Raw genomic sequence first — 18,556 nt, 5'->3', positions numbered from 1 at the left:
ATTGATGGTTCAGAGGTACGTTGCATCGTAACGAATTTCTTGTTTATTAATATAAAAATATTAGCTTTGCTAATATTTTTACCCGAGCTGGGGGAGAGTGTGACTGTTCATGGAGGTGAACGTGTGAGACACACGAAATTAGCGTGTTTTAGTTCGCGAATTTTGATGAATCACCGTCGGGAAAAAGCTAAGCGTGGGGTTGCGTGAATTTTCACCGCTTCACGCCTCACTTGCACCGCCACAACTGGGTACACGGCCCTTAACCGGTGATACCAGCACCCGCCACCAGATGGCATTGGCATGGGCGACAAATATTAATATAGGTCCGAAAATGGGAATTCGGACCTGTACCTGGGATCATGAGGGTAATGACCGGGTCGAGAGGTTGACGACCAAGCTTGAAAATGTATAAAGGGGACTGGAAAAGAAACCTTTGGACGGAACGGTCGAGTTTTAAGAGAAAAAAGGATATTTCGCGCGTGGAAAAAAAAGGCGATTGTTCGCGCGAGTAAGATCAGTGAAAAGATTGGTGAAAAGAAGGTGATTAATCCGGGGTTTAAGAGGATTGAGGAAAAAGGTGCGATCGTGCGTTATCCGTGAGTGCTCGCGGAATTTCCCGGGAATTCGCGATTTCCCGACAGACGACGAATTATTATTGGAGAACTGTCCCTTCTACAACCGGAACATCGAGTCGTCGCAGCCCAGCTTCCAGGTGAGTGTAGGTTAAGGAAGTGGGTGGTAAGGCAACGTAGCCAAACGCGAGGTTTTTCCCCAAGCAAATAATAAAGCGTATGCTGACCCTGAGGCATTTTTAAAGGGAGTTTCGTGTGTGCCACCGAGCACCGAAACCCGCAGTTACAAAATTTTATTTATTTCGTCTTGCCAGCAGCTTTATGTACCAATTTGTGAAATGAAAATGATACTAGATTTGCAGGTGGAAAAAATATGCGTCAAAAATTAAAATGGACTTTCTTGAATCGAATATGTATTCTGTTTATTAGAACAATACTTTTTTTTGCAAGTTGTGAGTGATATTTGAATGAAAATTGTGCCTGATAATGATTCTACATTAGAGATTCTCAAGAAAACTATCTCAAAAAGAAAGCATGCCCAGCCAGCGTGCAAAACAAAATAACAACGATTTCGTTTAGAAACTATGATAGTTTTGTTTGTTTTTCCAATAATTTTCAAGTCTATAAATATCTTCGCATATTTTCAAATATCTTAAAAATAGAGACATTTCTTTACATTTGGCATCCCTGATTCGAACGCTAAATTCTGTATTTGACGTTTTGAGGGATGCGAGTGCGAGTAAATTCAAAAAACTTTATTCTTGAATGCGGTTGACCATCCAACGTCCTACCGTAACATTACATTACATACGGTGATTGATTGTGAATATCTGAAAAGAGAATAGAAAAAAATGAAATTATTAATGAGTGCATTAAATAATAGGAAAAAATAAGCGGGAAAGAGGTAACCCCCCTTATAAATCCCCCCCCCTCCTTATTTGCAAAAAAACTCAGACAGCCAGTTTTTGCAAGACTCTTTTGAGGCCAACTTAGTATCATCAAGAGCGTTTTGCATGAACTGGAAGAGATGATAATCACTTGGAGCCAGGTTCGGACTATACGGTGGGTGCAATAGGACATCCCAACCGAGCTCCAGTAGCTTCTGGCGGGTCATCAAAGATGTGTGAGGCTGAGCGTTGTCCTGGTGGAAAACAACACCATTCCTATTGATCATTTCCGCTGGCCGCTTCTGGTTAATCGCCCGCTTCAAATGGTCAAGCTGCTCACAGTAGAGAACCAAGTTGAGGGTCTGGCCATAGTTGAGCAGTTCATAGTGGATGATTCCCTTCCAATCCCACTAAACATACAGCAAAACCTTCCTGGGCGTCAATCCGAGCTTGGCGATGATTTGGGCCGGCTCACCGCGCTTCGACCACTACTTTTTTCGCTTTAGATTGTCGTACGTGATCCACTTTTCATCACCAGTCACCATCTTCTTCAAAAATGGGTCGAGTTCGTTCCGTTTCAGCAGTGCATCGCAGGCGTTGATTCGGTCTAAAAGATTTTTTTGCGTCAACTCGTGTGGCACCCATACATCCAGCTTTTTTTGGAATCCGATCTTCTGCAAATGGTTCCAAACGGTCTTATGGTCTATACCCAGTGCCGGTCTACTTGGATGATTTCAACGATTTTATCGGTCTCCACGACGATTGGCCTACCAGTACGGGGCGTATCTTCGACAGCCACTACCCAGAACGAAATCGATCAAACCACCGCTGTGCTGTGCGAATCGTAACAGTATCGGGTCCATAAACTACACTAATTTTTTCGGCAACCTTAGTTGTAGTTTTACCTCGCAGGTAGTAAAAACATAAAATATGCCGAATTTCTTGCTTGGTGGACTCCATATTTGACGCGCTATAACTTGAAACTGAAAAGGACAATCACAACACTGTCAAAACGACACTTGTAGCACAGATTGTCGTCTTTAAATAGCTGTATAGTATGACCCGATGTGATAAGTACAACACAAGATATGTTTAAGTGTTGCCATATATTGACAATATACGACATTTCCTTTTCCCCAAGCCAATATTTAGTTATCCGAACAAAAAAATTTCGGATTTTTTTCTGTTTTTATGAACCGTAACATTTGGTTGGTGCGAATTTAATGATTTTACATATTTTCAACTAGGCATCATCAAAATAAGTCAGCGGGAAAGAACATGTCAGCAGTGTAATAAGAGATTGGTAGTCAGCAAAATACAACCTGGATTGTATCAACAATCTCTTTTTTCACATTTACGAGCTAGGGCTAACAACTCTCCCATCTGCATAGTGAATGATGAGACTTCCCATTTCTTCCCAGCAATGGAAATTATATCGCATTAGGGACCTAACGAAACTAAATTGACAAATTAATGTTTTGCCGTTCACTTTATTCCATTGTAAAAAAACACATCCATAAACTTGTATATAATTCCTTCACATTTCTTTTAAACTGAATATCGTAATATTCATTTAAGTCACTATTTCTAAATTCAATACGAATCGACTTTATTTCAAAATTTGGTCCGTAAACGACCCTCTATCATCTGATCATATCATAGATTATTTTGACGTTTGTTTGGGTCAAGGCAATGCTGCCACTTTTGTATATGTCGAAATAGGAGAATGCAGAAGTCGGTCTCGTTCGGGTTGCAGAATGAAAAGTCGATCTCGATTGGATTGCGAAATTTCCAAACTCGTCCGGTTTCGGAATAGAGGTGATTAAACAAAACAAGATTGAAAAATGGTCTTATTGTAAAAAGAAAAAAACATTGGAATCGGTTTGAAATACATCATCGAGCTATATTTACTTCTGTTTTTCTGTTTTTTATCAGCTAAAATGAGCTGTGGTCATGGACCCGCACAAAATCCACTAGAGTGCGGGGTAATGTATCTCTCTGAGTTATTCCAAATTTCACTATCGCATTCGAACAAAGGCATTTCAGTGATAACTTATTGCTCAATGAGATATCGTTCGCCGGATTTTCCGCCAATATTTCCGTTGGCCGATGGCCATTCAGATTCGGAAGGTCTAGATGGGCACCGTGTTCGATCAGGACTTGGACCACTTCTTTCACATAATTGCGGGGCAAGGCAGCAACGAGCAGTGGTGTGGATTTCGAGTTATCGTATGCATCCACAGGCGCTCCACACTCTAGCAGCAGCTTCGTCACGTTTGGGTTGGGAAAAATACCCTGCGTATTATTTCCATTAGAATTTCCATTCCTCATAACTTGTATTTTTGAAACGGATAAATGCAACAGCGTTTCGTTAGTCAGTGCACATCGTATATCCTTGTGGAGTAAATCCCGAACAGAGTTCTCCACTAAATTTCGTTGGTCCGCGTTCTTAGCCGTTGTGAGCAGTAGGTATATTACATGCATGAGATATTGGAGTGTACGATCGAATTTCTTTCGCTGCACTCCATAAACCGGTCGAATAGAGAGCAATTGGCGAGCCTCGATAAGATTTGAAGCCAATAGCTGGAACACACCATAAACATCATTAAAACGTGGTATATTCATATTACTTGACTCCGCGCGAGCACTTCTACACACTAGAATCACCATCAACCGAATGATGGACCGCAGGGTACGACGGGTATTAAGATGCAATATGGAATATTTTCGAATTCGGCTTTGCAGCACCTGCAGCCATGAATCAATACACATCTGGAATTGCATGGCTTGATGATAGAACGCGCCTCGATTCATGAAATACACTAAAGTATTCTCATGGTCCATGCCCAGTATCCTCTCGTAAATCAACATTCCCTGAATACGTATTGCATCTAGGTCATAGCTGATGTCATCTAATTCAGCAACAGTTGAAAATTCGACCGCATTTCCGTATGCGGGTCGTGTTGGTATCTGTTTCTTCGAGATGTAATTATCTCCACTCAGCCGAATGTGAAGAGCCTGCTGCCAATAAAGGACTGTTGTTTGGCGATCAAAGCGTAAATCGATAAGCGTAGATCCCATTAGTTCGTAGGCATTGGCTAACGTTTCTCGCGAGTAACTTATTCTGTACATGAGATAATCCGCTATTTGTTGGGCCCCTGTAAGGCACGCTGTTTGAATTGCATCGTCACCTTCGTAGCTTTTGATGAACGGATCGGCTCCATGATCTAATAGCAGTTGAGTTGTTTCAAGATTATTGGTCAGAATAGCGTAGTGTAGAGCGGTTCTGTTATATAAATCCTGTGCATTGACGTCTGATCCTTGACTGATGAGATAGATGCAAAGTTCCACAGAGGCAATAGAAGCGATGAGACAGGTTTCTCTTTTATAGTTCGGTTTTTGAACATCGGCTCCGCTGTCTATCAACAATTGAGCAATTTCGATGTTCATCATACTGCATGCGATGAACAGTGGTGTCGATCCGGTATCGGAGAGAGCATTTACATTGCTGCCATGCTGAATAAGGAACTCAACTAGTTCAACGTTCTGGAATGCGCATGCACATCCTAATGGAGTATAGATGTGACCCACAGACTTATCACACCAAACATCATCGCGCTTCTGGCTGCAAAAGAATGTACCTTTTTGTTCAATGTCGGCATCGCACTCCGTTATCAGGAACTCAACAATTTCAATACTACCCGTGCAACATGCCAGAAACAACGGTGAGTAGCCTTCTTCTGTTTTCTCGACCAAATCTTTGCGGATGTGCTGGGGCAAACGCTTAAGTCGCTCCCGGAGATCCTTAGACAATACACTACGTTGTGAGGAAATTTCATGAAATAGCTCATTCCTTATCTGGGTCTGTTTCCGGCTCCTAAGCCTTCCAAAGCTGGAGTTGTGCGTGTTATCACCCATCAGTTACGGTAAGTTATATCTAAGTAACGGAACTGTGTAGTTTCAGTTCAAAAAATTATGCACAATGGATGTTTTACAATTGTTCTGTGTTTAGCTATGTCATGCCAAACGAATTGATGTGACACTGAAGATCTTTCGATTTTTAGTCATATTTATATGGATACCGTGGGTATCTAAACAATCCTGGGTAGCATTTTCGTTCCCTGTCTGTTAGTACAGGTAATTTTTTTGTTTCTATGTTTTATGGGTAAATAATGCGACCAACGTAAAAACGAATTTCTTTCAAAAAATCCACAAAAAATATTCAAATTTGTACAATTTAAAATTGCCTTCGGGCATGCAGAGTAATGAACTTCATAAGCACAAATATTATCAAAAGACGTCCGTGTACGGTGTCATTTGTTTTCGCGGATGAATACGCCAATGCCGTAACATTGTAGTTTTCGACTGAGACGAGACCAGATAACGGAGGGAGCCGATTCCGCACCAGATAACTGTAAGATGTTCGCTTGGATGCCTTGTGGCACACCCAAAACTCCCTGAATCAATCGCTAATCGTTGACGACTATGCGATTAAGAAACTCTCCCACGTGTAATCACGTCACCTTCCTACCCACTTCCTTAGGCCGAGGACATAGTAAACGCGGTGCGGTGCGATGAATTGGAGCTCATCGCGTGCTATGACATACTGATCGATCCAGCGTTCGAGCGTTTTTTTATGTTTCATTCCACTCCATTCCACATGTAAACAATCTAGCAAAAGAATGCCAGTTATGATATCACATCTTCATTCTGTAAACAGTTTCAATACGCTAATGGTTATATTTCGATGTGTGAGTTAACAGAGAAGCGATATTAGGTATGTACGGAAAAGTAAATTTATTTTTGAGTGGAAAATTCAAATTATTGAAATAATTGTACTGGTGGGGTAAAACGGACAGTTGCCAGTGGGAGCGAGATGGACTGTGAAAAGTCTGTTTAATCTATTCCTAAGTAATGCACTGCGTCTATAAATGGAAATTAAATCGCCAAATGTGGACTGTTTAGAAGCTGACTGGAACCAATAGTAAAATAGTTGAGAGTCTGTTCGTTTATATATGGACCCTGCAAGAAACTTCGCGACGAACTTGTTAATAAGGGTGCTCATACATTGTTTGGCCGAAACCAAACATTTGACTCTGTTTGACAGATTAAATTTGATCAACGTGTAATGATCAAATATATTCGACACAAAACACAACAAACAAAAATTCAGTTAAGGAATACCCAAAATATTTTTTCGGTCTGTTCGTCGAACCTGTCGGATATGGTTAGGTTGCATTAAATATTTCAGTCGATTTTTTTTCATGCTCGATGTTTGACATTGTTTGCCACTGTTGATAATTTGAGAGTGACAAATAAAATGGTGTTTGCACAAATGTTAAACCAAAGTTCATCTGCCAAAAAGTGTCAAATATTTGACATCCGGACAAACAGTGTACGGCCACCTTAAGGAAACAAGTTCTTGTACGTTCAACACAAAAAGAAAATTGATATTTCTTGAAAATCAAGGTAACAGCGTATTGTGTTGAATTGAGTTGAAGCGGAAATTTTGAATTTAGAAGCACAAATCCTTTCTTGCCGTTTTCTTTTTCCTAGACATCCACTAATCGGCTCAATCTTAGGGGCTCTCCACATACCATATGGACAACTTTAGAGGGAGTAGGGGGTATACAAATGTCCACGCTTGTCCACGGAGAGGGGATATAGACTATATCCTCGTGGACACGTGGACATTTTCGAATATAATCACCTATACATTCTAAATTTAATAAAAACTGTTCCGTATTCAAGAATTAAAGAATTAATTTACAACTTTTCAAAGTATTAGAATTTCGTTGGTTTCTAGGAATTAATATTCACATTTGCGTGAGATGTATAGTGTTTATCGCCACTAATTCTCAATCACTTTCCAATTCTCACCATCAATGACTGCTCTGTTTTCCGTTCTCTCTATGCATCTGTCAAGTCACCAACAGTCCGTGCAACCAAGGATCAATACTCGCAGGTGTGAATATGCGCATCTATTAAGATTGATAGAAATTGTGTAGCTATAAAAGTATTTATATAATAATGAACCCTACATCCCACCCTTTCTTTAAACAGTGGACCACGAATACTAATCAATACATCAGCATTAAATAGAACGCTTTTTAAAAAGGAACATGTAAAATTTCGATCTAGCACTTCTATCCCTTACGGATCTTTCGTTACAGTTCATGTCCTTATTAATACGATGATCTTCTTTTTCTATTGACGATACTGGACAAAAAATCCAATTTACAGTAACTTGGAACAATGTCTTTTAAATGCATTTCTTCTAATTTGCATTTCGCTAAATAATGATTTCAATGTAACATTTGCTCTGATTATCTGACTTACTTCAAATTTGTGTGAAAAATAAGCACTTACTTTGTTTCTCTTTTTCATTCGACTAAAACCTCAACACCAACTTGTATTCCACTTGGTATTGTCTATGTCTTCTGATGTCTGCAAGCTCTCCCCTCCCCTTTCACAATTCGATCTCGATTCCTGATCTAACCGTCTTCAATTTCCAATGGAGGAATGGTAGGGATTTTTTTTTGCATATAAACCTGACGCAGACCAAGACGCATCAATCCTGATTAGAACTGTTCAAATCCGTTGTTCCGATCTCGAATTAAATCGTGATGAACAACAATCAAATATATTTTTTTTTAAATTTACAGTTTTTTTTTACCCGAGCATTACAATCGAGATCACATTGTGCTATGTACATTATAAAACCAACTGTTTTATTTAGTAAGGGTTTTTCGGTTATGAAAGCATTTTTGTTCGACAAAACGTCATAACTATTAAATCAACGGGACCGATGAACCGCAAATACGCTAACCGGTCCAAAAAGGTGATAAGCGTTAATTTAAGTAGGCATAACAACACGAATACACTTCAATCAGTTTGTATGTAATACCATCATCACAGAATCCAAATTGCATCTGGAAACGTACGACAGCTTCCAAATCGCATCGCAGATAAATCTACATGTATAGTGCACAATTGTTCATCGCTTCACGTTATTCGCACCTCAACCTGTTTTGCTTTCCAAAACTTGAACAATGTTTTTTTTAATTTTTTTTCGTCCGTTCGACATCACCACCGTAAGATATGGAAAGGCATAGAGAAGAAAAACCTTCCAAAAATGTTTGAGTATGTAATGGCGGGTTTACATTAGGGAGATCTATAGCTATAGATGGATTTATTCACGTGAATATAGGTGTAAACGTGTGAGAATAAATATGATCCACTTATTCGACATCACCACCGTAAGATAAAATGGAAAGGCATAGAGAAGAAAAACCTTCCAAAAATGTTTGAGTATGTAATGGCGGGTTTACATTAGGGAGATCTATAGCTATAGATGGATTTATTCACGTGAATATAGGTGTAAACGTGTGAGAATAAATATGATCCACTTATTCGAGGTATATATAACTTGAATAAATTCAGCATATGTAAACGCTTGTGAATTTCTCACTGGTGAGAAATCACTAAAGTTGGATGCAGTTCTACTTCAGGTGAATAAATTCACCGAAAATATGAATATATTCATTATAGAAGTTCACGCTAGTATAAACAGTTGATGCGATTTCTATAAATCTCATCATATTTCTTCACATGAATATATTACTAGTCTAAACCCACCCTAACACATTATTCTTCACATTATCCCATTTCATTCCGTATCGTTCACTCCATATGTAACCACCATTGGATTCAACATCTTGTTAATAAAAATTGTATGAAAACCAAAAACATACTGAATTCTTCTTTTTATCAGTTCAACATCCTAATTCCACCATAGAACCAGTAACCAGCCAAGAAGATATATTATAAACTCATTGTGTAATCAATCCGTCATTTCGAAGACTCGAAATTGCTAGTGTCATCGACTGCTAACCCACAAAGATCACAAAGATCAGATCATATCAGGTTGTTTCAAAAAAAATCTTACTCTCAAAGCCCAATCGCTTCCTAAGTGCCTGACACCATGCATATTTATCACCAGCTTAATGCTTTCCACACAGAAGAGATGCCTCATAAAGTGCGCGTTGCTATAGCCGATATCCATTATGGCGTTCATATACTCACACGGAGCAACTGCGCCCATCATGCGCTATTGCTATCGCTATCATACGTAGGTTGGCGATGCTCCGTTTAGTCTCCACCACTCGGTGAGTTCATTGCATGCAGCCTTCATGCCCGCTATCGTGTACCTCTCTTACAAGATCCACTCTGTAACTGCATCACTTGCACCCATTATGAAGGCCGACGAGACTCCGCCTTACGTTCCTTACCACATTGCATGCACCCATCATGCTTTCGTTCGTACGAAACCACCAACGCACAGATGGATAAAAACTTTTGCAACGCCCTGAAACACTGCAATTGACTTTCAACCCGCCAAGGTCACAAACACTGCGTTGAAGCAAGGCCGTGTACTTGCCACGGCCATAGTAAACTGCATTTAAGCAAGGCCACAATAAACTGCATTTAAGCAAGGCCGGCATCCCGCCACGACCACAACAAACTGCATTTAAGCAAAGCCGGCAATCCGCCAAGGCCACAACAAACTGCATTTAAGCAAGACCACAATAAACTGCATTTAAGCAAGGCCGGCAATCCGCCAACGCCACAACAAACTGCATTTAAGCAAGACCACAATAAACTGCATTTAAGCAAGACCGGCATCCCGCCACGGCCACAACACACTGCATTTAAGCAAGGCCGGCAATCCGCCAAGGCCACAACGAACTGCATTTAAGCAAGGCCACAATAAACGGCATTTGAGCAAGGCCGGCAATCCGCCAAGGCCACAACAAACTGCATTTAAGCAAGGCCACAACAAACTGCATTTAAGCAAGACCACAATAAACTGCATTTAAGCAAGACCGGCATCCCGCCACGGCCACAACACACTGCATTTAAGCAAGGCCGGCAATCCACCAAGGCCACAACAAACTGCATTTAAGCAAGACCACAATAAACTGCATTTAAGCAAGACCGGCATCCCGCCACGGCCACAACACACTACCACACAGGCAACGACCGGCACCCGCTAGTCATAAACTATTGCCACCACACAATCGACTGGATACTCGCTACGAGCGTAAGAAATAATTAAAAAGAAAGTAAGAAAGTAATAAAAATTCAGCACAGTCACATCGGTCGCAAATTTCTTTTGTTATTCCTGTTCTACATTTTTTTTTCGTGATTGATGACCCCCACTTTGCAGCTCTTTTCTATTCCTTAGGATTTCCGCTCATTTCGAAGAGGTGTCTACAACAACAAAAATGTTGATTATTCATACTAATGGAACTTACTTGGAATATCCATCCCATCCTCGTCGCCAATTATAGTGTTTATCGCCACTAATTCTCAATCACTTTCCAATTCTCACCATCAATGACTGCTCTGTTTTCCGTTCTCTCTATGCATCTGTCAAGTCACCAACAGTCCGTGCAACCAAGGATCAATACTCACAGGTGTGAATATGCGCATCTATTAAGATTGATAGAAATTGTGTAGCTATAAAAGTATTTATATAATAATGAACCCTACAAGATGGATGGTTTTTTCTTTCATTTATTGTGAACATATCTGAGTGTTTCTGGAATCCATGTTTTGTATAATAAAAATGTTTGATTCAACCAATATAGGAGAAGACTGTCTCACAAAAACATATATGAATGTAATAAGAATATGCTTTTCGATATATTAGGCTGTCAAAAAAGTCCTGCGGTATTTTCGCGAGGTGTCGTTGTAAGCGCGTAGTTCTAGTTGTATTCATTGTATCGAGTCATACTTGTAGCTTGTTGGAAAGATATTTTTGCGCGCTATAATATAGTCCTTGACAGTGTCTTGTTTGGTTAAGTTGTTCGTGAGTTATAGTGTCGCAAATATGGAGCAAAATAAAGAGAAAATCCGACATATTTTACAGTACTACTATGACAAAGGCAAAAATGCATCTCAAGCTGCCAATAAAATTTGTGCAGTTTATGGACCCGTTAAAGTTTCCATTTCCACCGCACAACGATGGTTTCAACGTTTTCGTTCTGGTGTAGAGGTCGTCGAAGATACGCCACGCTCCGGAAGGCCTGTCGTCGAAAATTGCGACAAAATCGCTGAATTAGCCGAGAAAGACCGACATAGTAGCAGCCGTAGCATCGGCCAAGAGCTGGGGATAAGTCATCAAACCGTTATTAACCATTTGAAGAAGCTTGGATTCACAAAGAAGCTCGATGTATGGGTGCCACACACGTTGACGCAAAAAAACATCTTTGACCGTATTGACGCATGTGAATCGCTGCTGAATCGCAACAAAATCGACCCGTTTCTGAAGCGGATGGTGACTGGCGATGAAAAGTGGGTCACTTACGACAACGTGAAGCGCAAACGGTCGTTGTCGAAACCCGCTGAAGCGGCTCAGACGGTGGCCAAGCCCTCATTAACGGCCAGGAAGGTTCTGCTGTGTGTTTGGTGGGATTGTCAAGGAATAATCTATTATGAGCTGCTTCCCTAAGGTCAAACGCTCAATTCGGACCTGTACTGCCAACAACTGGACCGCTTGAAGGTAGCACTCATGAAGAAGAGGCCATCTTTGATAAACAGAGGCCGCATTATCTTCCATCAGGACAACGCCAGGCCACACACTTCTTTGGTGACGCGCCAGAAGCTCGGGGAGCTCGGATGGGAGGTTCTTTTGCATCCGCCGTATAGTCCGGACCTTGCACCAAGTGACTACCACCTGTTTTTGTCCATGGCGAACGAGCTAGGTAGTCAGAAGTTAGCCACAAAAGAGACCTGTGAAAATTGGCTATCCGAGTTTTTTGCCAATAAGGAAGCGAGCTTCTATATCAGGGGTGTTATGAAGTTGGCATCTCGTTGGGAACAAGTCATCGAACAAAACGGCGCATATTTGACTTAAAACAGATGATTGTAACTAATTTTATGAACAAATGAAAATTCAAAAAAATACCGCAGAACTTTTTTGACAGCCTAATATGTGAACGGAAGAATTGTCAAACGATCATTTTACATTTCCCTCTGAAATTATTGCACATCTCATGTTTGCGTAGTTCTCGAACCGCGAAAATTCATTCACCACCCGTATCTGAAATGATGATTTTCCCAGGCTTCTCAGTTTAAAAGTACCTGGGAAACATATTTCCGTCTGCACAAAAACAAGCGAGTACAAAATCACTCAACACCAAAAAATACCCCCGAATTGCATGTAATTTGCAAAGGAAGAAGGGAAGGTTTTGTATTATAGAGACTTTAAACTTTTCAGTTCATTCGTCTCTAGCCTTGAGAAAGGCCCTTGGAAAACTATACTCTACTCCAGCACTACTCCTCCATCCTCTTGTCTTGAGAAAGGCACTCGATCCCTCGCCATCCAGCTCGTTCAGCAACGATGTTGTCCAGTCGGTGCCCACGTAACGAATGAATTTGCAAAGCGGATTCCCCCAGGCACGTTGATTTTGAAGTCCGTGTTAGGGAAACACAGCTCGGTGGGAAAAAAAAATTACAGGAGGTTGTGTCCAAGATACGACCACATTGTTGACGTAGAACTACGCTGTTATTTTATATAAGTCGCTTGTTTATATCTTCGGATATCATTCTATAACGCTTTGGCGCACAATCTTAACGTCTGCTTCGCCATAACGTCAGTTTAATGCATTGATGCATCCTCAAAGGCACCAACGAAGCCCTTATGATGACGGAAAACAAACAATGTTAACTGCTTGGAAAAAGACTGAATTATGCCACACAGCTTGTACCCTGCTGTAACACCCTTCGATGCGAATTCGCTGATGAGTTTGTCAAGAGCGAACGCCTTCACCACCAGCGGGGAGAGCTTGATTTGGTTGCCGCCTGAGTAACGGCGTTTACATGTTCGACCGACGCGCCGAAATCGCCTACTTCGCTGTTGTTCGATGCGGTGTCACACTCGTGAAGGCTCGGTTCAGTGTGAGCGCTCTTCACTGCATCAACATCGCGTGCATCATTAGATGACGCTTGCCTCGAAATTTTATTGCCCCTGGCAATGCCTTCGTTTTTTTTGCAGGGCTTGAACCTGCCTTCCTCTTCTTCTTGCTCATCACACACTATGCGAAGTGTCCAATTTATGACGTGGAAAGAAAAACACACGATACGAATAACGCCAAAAACGAACTGAAAAAACCACACGACGATATCCAAATTGGATTACCACTGGTGGGGTCCAATCTTAGATCGAAGCGCAGCGAAAGCAAAGTGAACTGGATTGCTCAACAGTCCGATGCCGAATGAAAGTTTGCCTCAGCGAGATCCACTGTTTATACTCTAAGCAAAAATTCCCCTTCATTCTTCTACTTTTTATTTGTTCACGGAGACTTGAAATCCTACGACTTCCCTTCCGTTGGTCGTCGATAAGTTGCTCGTTACTGACTGCTCTGTTCGGGAAAGCACACAAATGTATGGGAAAATGAAAACGCTAAAAGTTTTCATGATTTTTAACCATTTACAAACCAGGGAATTCTAATGTATAGCATATTAAACAAATCTTACGGAATTTCTGATTCGTTTAGTATGCAAATCGCCAAAATCCTTTCGCGGCAAAAATAGTTATTAACGTTAACTTTATTTCATAAAAACATGACCTGTTTTCTGATTTGACACCCTTAATGAAAGACGTAGTTCTACGTCAAAATACCCCCGACTTGCATTTATATTTCCAGAACGGATTTTCACAGGTACATCGATTTTGAAGTCTGTGTTGGGGAAACCGTAAATCGGGCCAATTAAAACTTGGCAGTTAGGGCGTTTAGATAACGCTTGACAATTTACATTTATTCAATTGTTCATCTCATGAAAAATAATATTTTATTAATTATGATAGACGCGTAGAAATATATCCTATCAATTGATGCAAACATCTTTCCGATCTGTTAAGAAATGTTCGAGTTATAAGCATTCGAAATACGGGTAGGGCTAGCAAACAAATCGGCAGAACAAATGTAAGGGAAAAAAAGTTCTTCCGATTTTCATGAATTTAAACCGTTTAGAGATTAGCGAATTGTAATGTATAGCATATCAAACAAATCTTAGAGAATTTCCGATTCGATTGGTATGGAAATCGTGAGAATTCGTTCACAGTGAAAATATTTATTAACGTTATCTTTATTTCATAAAAACGTGACCTGTTTTCTGATCTGGCACCTTTCCTGAAAGACGTAGTTCTACGTCAAAAAATTGTTATGGAGTGCCGAAATCGATTGACGCAAAAATTTCATCAATCCATCATGAAATGACTGAGCAATAAGCGTTTGAAATCGGACAATTTTCACGATGTGCTCGATTTTCGATTTTCAATTTGTACCCCAATATGTTCCCGATAGACGTAATCCTACGTCAAAAACAGGAAGTGGGTTATATCTATGGTATAACCGCAAGGGTGACGTAGGACTATCGTTGATTTAGAGATCATTTGTATGAAGTTGAATCTGAATTCATTCTGAATGAATGAATATTTGGAGAACTTCGAAAACGAGAGCGTTACGTTGGAGGCACAAGGTTTTATGCATCCAATATTGGATTATTTTCAGTAACGATTAGATATTTCCACATTTTCCTCGATACTGGAAGCCCACCAGTGGTTAATGCTAATTCGATAACCACCTGTTAATAGCACTTGATTGAAACATATTTGGTCACAGTGTTACATGGATAGAAAACATTCAATTAAACTCTTTCACATGAATATATTTTGAAAATTCCCAGAGGAACTGGCAGATTATTTTCAGTAACGATTAGTTATTTCCACATTTTCCTCGATACTGGAAGCCCACCAGTGGTTAATGCCAACTCGATAACCACCTGTTAATAGCACTTGATTAAAACATATTTGGTCACAGTGTTACATGGATAGAAAACATTCAATTAAATTCATTCACATGAATATATTTTGAAAATTCCCAAAGGAACTGGCAGATTATTTTCAGTAACGATTAGATATTTCCACATTTTCCTCGATACTGGAAGCCCACCAGTGGTTAATGCCAACTCGATAACCACCTGTTAATAGCACTTGGTTGAAACATATTTGGTCACAGTGTAACATGGATAGAAAACATTCAATTAAACTCTTTCACATGAATATATTTTGAAAATTCCCAAAGGAACTGGCAGATTATTTTCCAGCAATGATTAGATCTTTCCGGAACTTTCTCGATGCTGAATGGCATCCTAACGGAAAGAGTTCTGCGCGTGTATGTATCGATCCTTCGCCGTCCACCTCCTCCAGCACGTTAGGCAACGATGTTGTCTTGTCGATGTCCTCACGAAAAATGAATGTGTCTCACCACCAGAATATCGCTTAAGTATGCTTTTTGTGTGTGATTGAATCGAGAGAAGGTGTGGTTTACGATGGCAATTTGGAAGGCAAACTAGAGGGGAATGAACTCTCTGAGCTCGGAACTTTCGGCGACTGAGCAATAATCGATTGCGGGCGCATACAATATTGGATAAGGAAATATCCTACTGATGGGGAAGAATAATCTTCTGAAGCTATCCTGTTAATTGCGATTGATTGAAAAACCACAAAACCAAATGTATTTGGTCACAGTGTTATAGAAAACAGTGGATAGAAAACATTCAATTAAACTCTTTCACATGAATATATTTTGACAATTCCCAAAGGAACTGGCAGATTATTTTCAGTAACGATTAGATATTTCCACATTTTCCTCAATACTGGAAGCCCACCAGTGGTTAATGCCAACTCGATAACCACCTGTTAATAGCACTTGATTGAAACATATTTGGTCACAGTGTAACATGAATAGAAAACATTCAATTAAACTCTTTCACATGAATATATTTTGAAAATTCCCAAAGGAACTGGCAGATTATTTTAAGTAACGATTAGATATTTCCACATTTTCCTCGATACTGGAAGCCCACCAGTGGTTAATGCCAACTCGATAACCACCTGTTAATAGCACTTGATTGAAACATATTTGGTCACAGTGTTACATGGATAGAAAACATTCAATTAAACTCTTTCACATGAATATATTTTGAAAATTCCCAAAGGAACTGGCAGATTATTTTCCAGAAATGATTAGATCTTTCCGGAACTTTCTCGATGCTGAATGGCATCCTAACGGAAAGAGTTCTGCGCGTGTATGTGTCGATCCTTCGCCGTCCACCTCCTCCAGCACGTTAGGCAACGATGTTGTCTTGTCGATGTCCTCACGAAAAATGAATGTGTCTCACCACCAGAATATCGCTTAAGTATGCTTTTTGTGTGTGATTGAACCGAGAGAAGGTGTGGTTTACGATGGCAATTTGGAAGGCAAACTAGAGGGGAATGAACTCTCTGGGCTCGGAACTTTCGGCGACTGAGCAATAATCGATTGCGGGCGCATACAATATTGGATACGGAAATATCCTACTGATGGGGAAGAATAATCTTCTGAAGCTATCCTGTTAATTGCGATTGATTGAAAAACCACAAAACCAAATGTATTTGGTCACAGTGTTACATGGATAGAAAACATTCAATTAAACTCTTTCACATGAATATATTTTGAAAATTCCCAAAGGAACTGGCAGATTATTTTCAGTAACGATTAGATATTTCCACATTTTCCTCGATACTGGAAGCCCACCATTGGTTAATGCCAACTCGATAACCACCTGTTAATAGCACTTGATTGAAACATATTTGGTCACAGTGTAACATGGATAGAAAACATTCAATTAAACTCTTTCACATGAATATATTTGGAAAATTCCCAGAGGAACTGGCAGATTATTCTCAGTAACGATTAGATATTTCCACATTTTCCTCGATACTGGAAGCCCACCAGTGGTTAATGCCAACTCGATAACCACCTGTTAATAGCCGCGCGTGTATGTGTGTGTAGCGATGTCTTCCCAGGGAACCGTTTGTGGCATCACTCTCCTCCTGATAGGTTCCCTTCTGGCATATGGTGCACAAACAGGCTCTTGGTGACACCGTTCATCCGCGCTTTCATGATAAATAAAGAGCTTCACCGCAACAGCGACAACATGCTCCAATCGCTGTTCAATTAGAACTGAGTGGATTTCCGAGCGCCGCTCGCTTATATACCGATTGGTGATTTCAATAGCCTGTTTTGAAAGCAATTTTAAGACTATTGAAACAAGTTTTTGGATCAAAAAGTAACAAGTATATAACGCGTAGACATTTTATCTTTCGAATGAATTGTTTATCATACCATTTCGTTCAGTTGTTTAGGAGCTATTAACGCTCAAAATCTCGGTCTCCGGCGTAACGCTTTCGTTTTCGAAACTTTGATTTTACACCCCGGTATAGAAATGAAAGACGTAGTCCTACGTCAAAATTAACTGGTTAAATAGTGTTCTGAAAAATAGGTACGATATATAATTTTACGGTTGGACTACAATATTTTTCCTGTATTTTTTTGTAATAATAAATATTTATAGCTTTCCAGAAGACGGATGATATTCCGAACAAGTTTGTTGGTGAGTATGCTGGTTTTCGTAATTTGATGCTCCTGGAATCAGGTCATGATAGTGACGGCTATAAAAATACAGAGAGAAACAATAACGTAAGAAAATATAACAAATCACTACCATCTAACTTTCATTCTAAGGAAACCAGTGATACAAAGACTCTATCGTTTTTTTTAGGATTTGAGTGAAGATCCAGCTGCAAATTGTGGATCCAAAGAAGATTTTACATTCGTTCATTTCGTACACAACATTTATCGAATCCGATGTACAGAAGAGATGGGATGTGAGATAGACAGTGGAGCAGACTGCGGATATGACAGAAAGACTAAAAAGCTATACACATTAAACGATTTCAGAATAAATACCAAGTTGTTATCAAAATGGCGTGAAAGTCAACATTCCGTTGATCACATACATTGTGGAAAATAGTGAGCAAAAAAAACTGTATTTCGAACAAAAAGCAAAAACAGTAGCGCAAGCCACTCAGGAAATTTCTAATTGCATCGACCAGTTGAGAGCAATATACTCGCACTACATTGCGTTGTACGCTTCGTGGGAAAAGTGGACGAATTACATCCTTGTGCGAACGGGAGATATGCA

The 18,556-nt window shown here is 40.0% G+C and overlaps 1 protein-coding gene across 1 annotated transcript; it reads right to left on the bottom strand.

Moving 5' to 3' along the window:
- Positions 1-3,394: 3,394 nt before the first annotated feature.
- On the bottom strand, positions 3,395-5,377 carry LOC129766869 (protein fem-1 homolog C-like). The gene has a single exon (XM_055767471.1). It carries the CDS (start codon positions 5,375-5,377, stop codon positions 3,395-3,397), a length of 1,983 nt encoding a protein of 660 aa, XP_055623446.1.
- Positions 5,378-18,556: the final 13,179 nt, after the last annotated feature.

The sequence above is a fragment of the Toxorhynchites rutilus genome, chromosome 2 (genome assembly GCF_029784135.1).
Source record: "Toxorhynchites rutilus septentrionalis strain SRP chromosome 2, ASM2978413v1, whole genome shotgun sequence".
In the NCBI taxonomy this organism is placed as follows: Eukaryota; Metazoa; Arthropoda; class Insecta; order Diptera; family Culicidae; genus Toxorhynchites; species Toxorhynchites rutilus.
This window is presented reverse-complemented; position numbering and strand designations above follow the sequence as displayed.

Coding starts and splice junctions, on each gene's coding strand:
- LOC129766869 (XM_055767471.1), bottom strand. CDS start 5,377: ATGGGTGATAACACGCACAACTCCAGCTTTGGAAGGCTTAGGAGCCGG.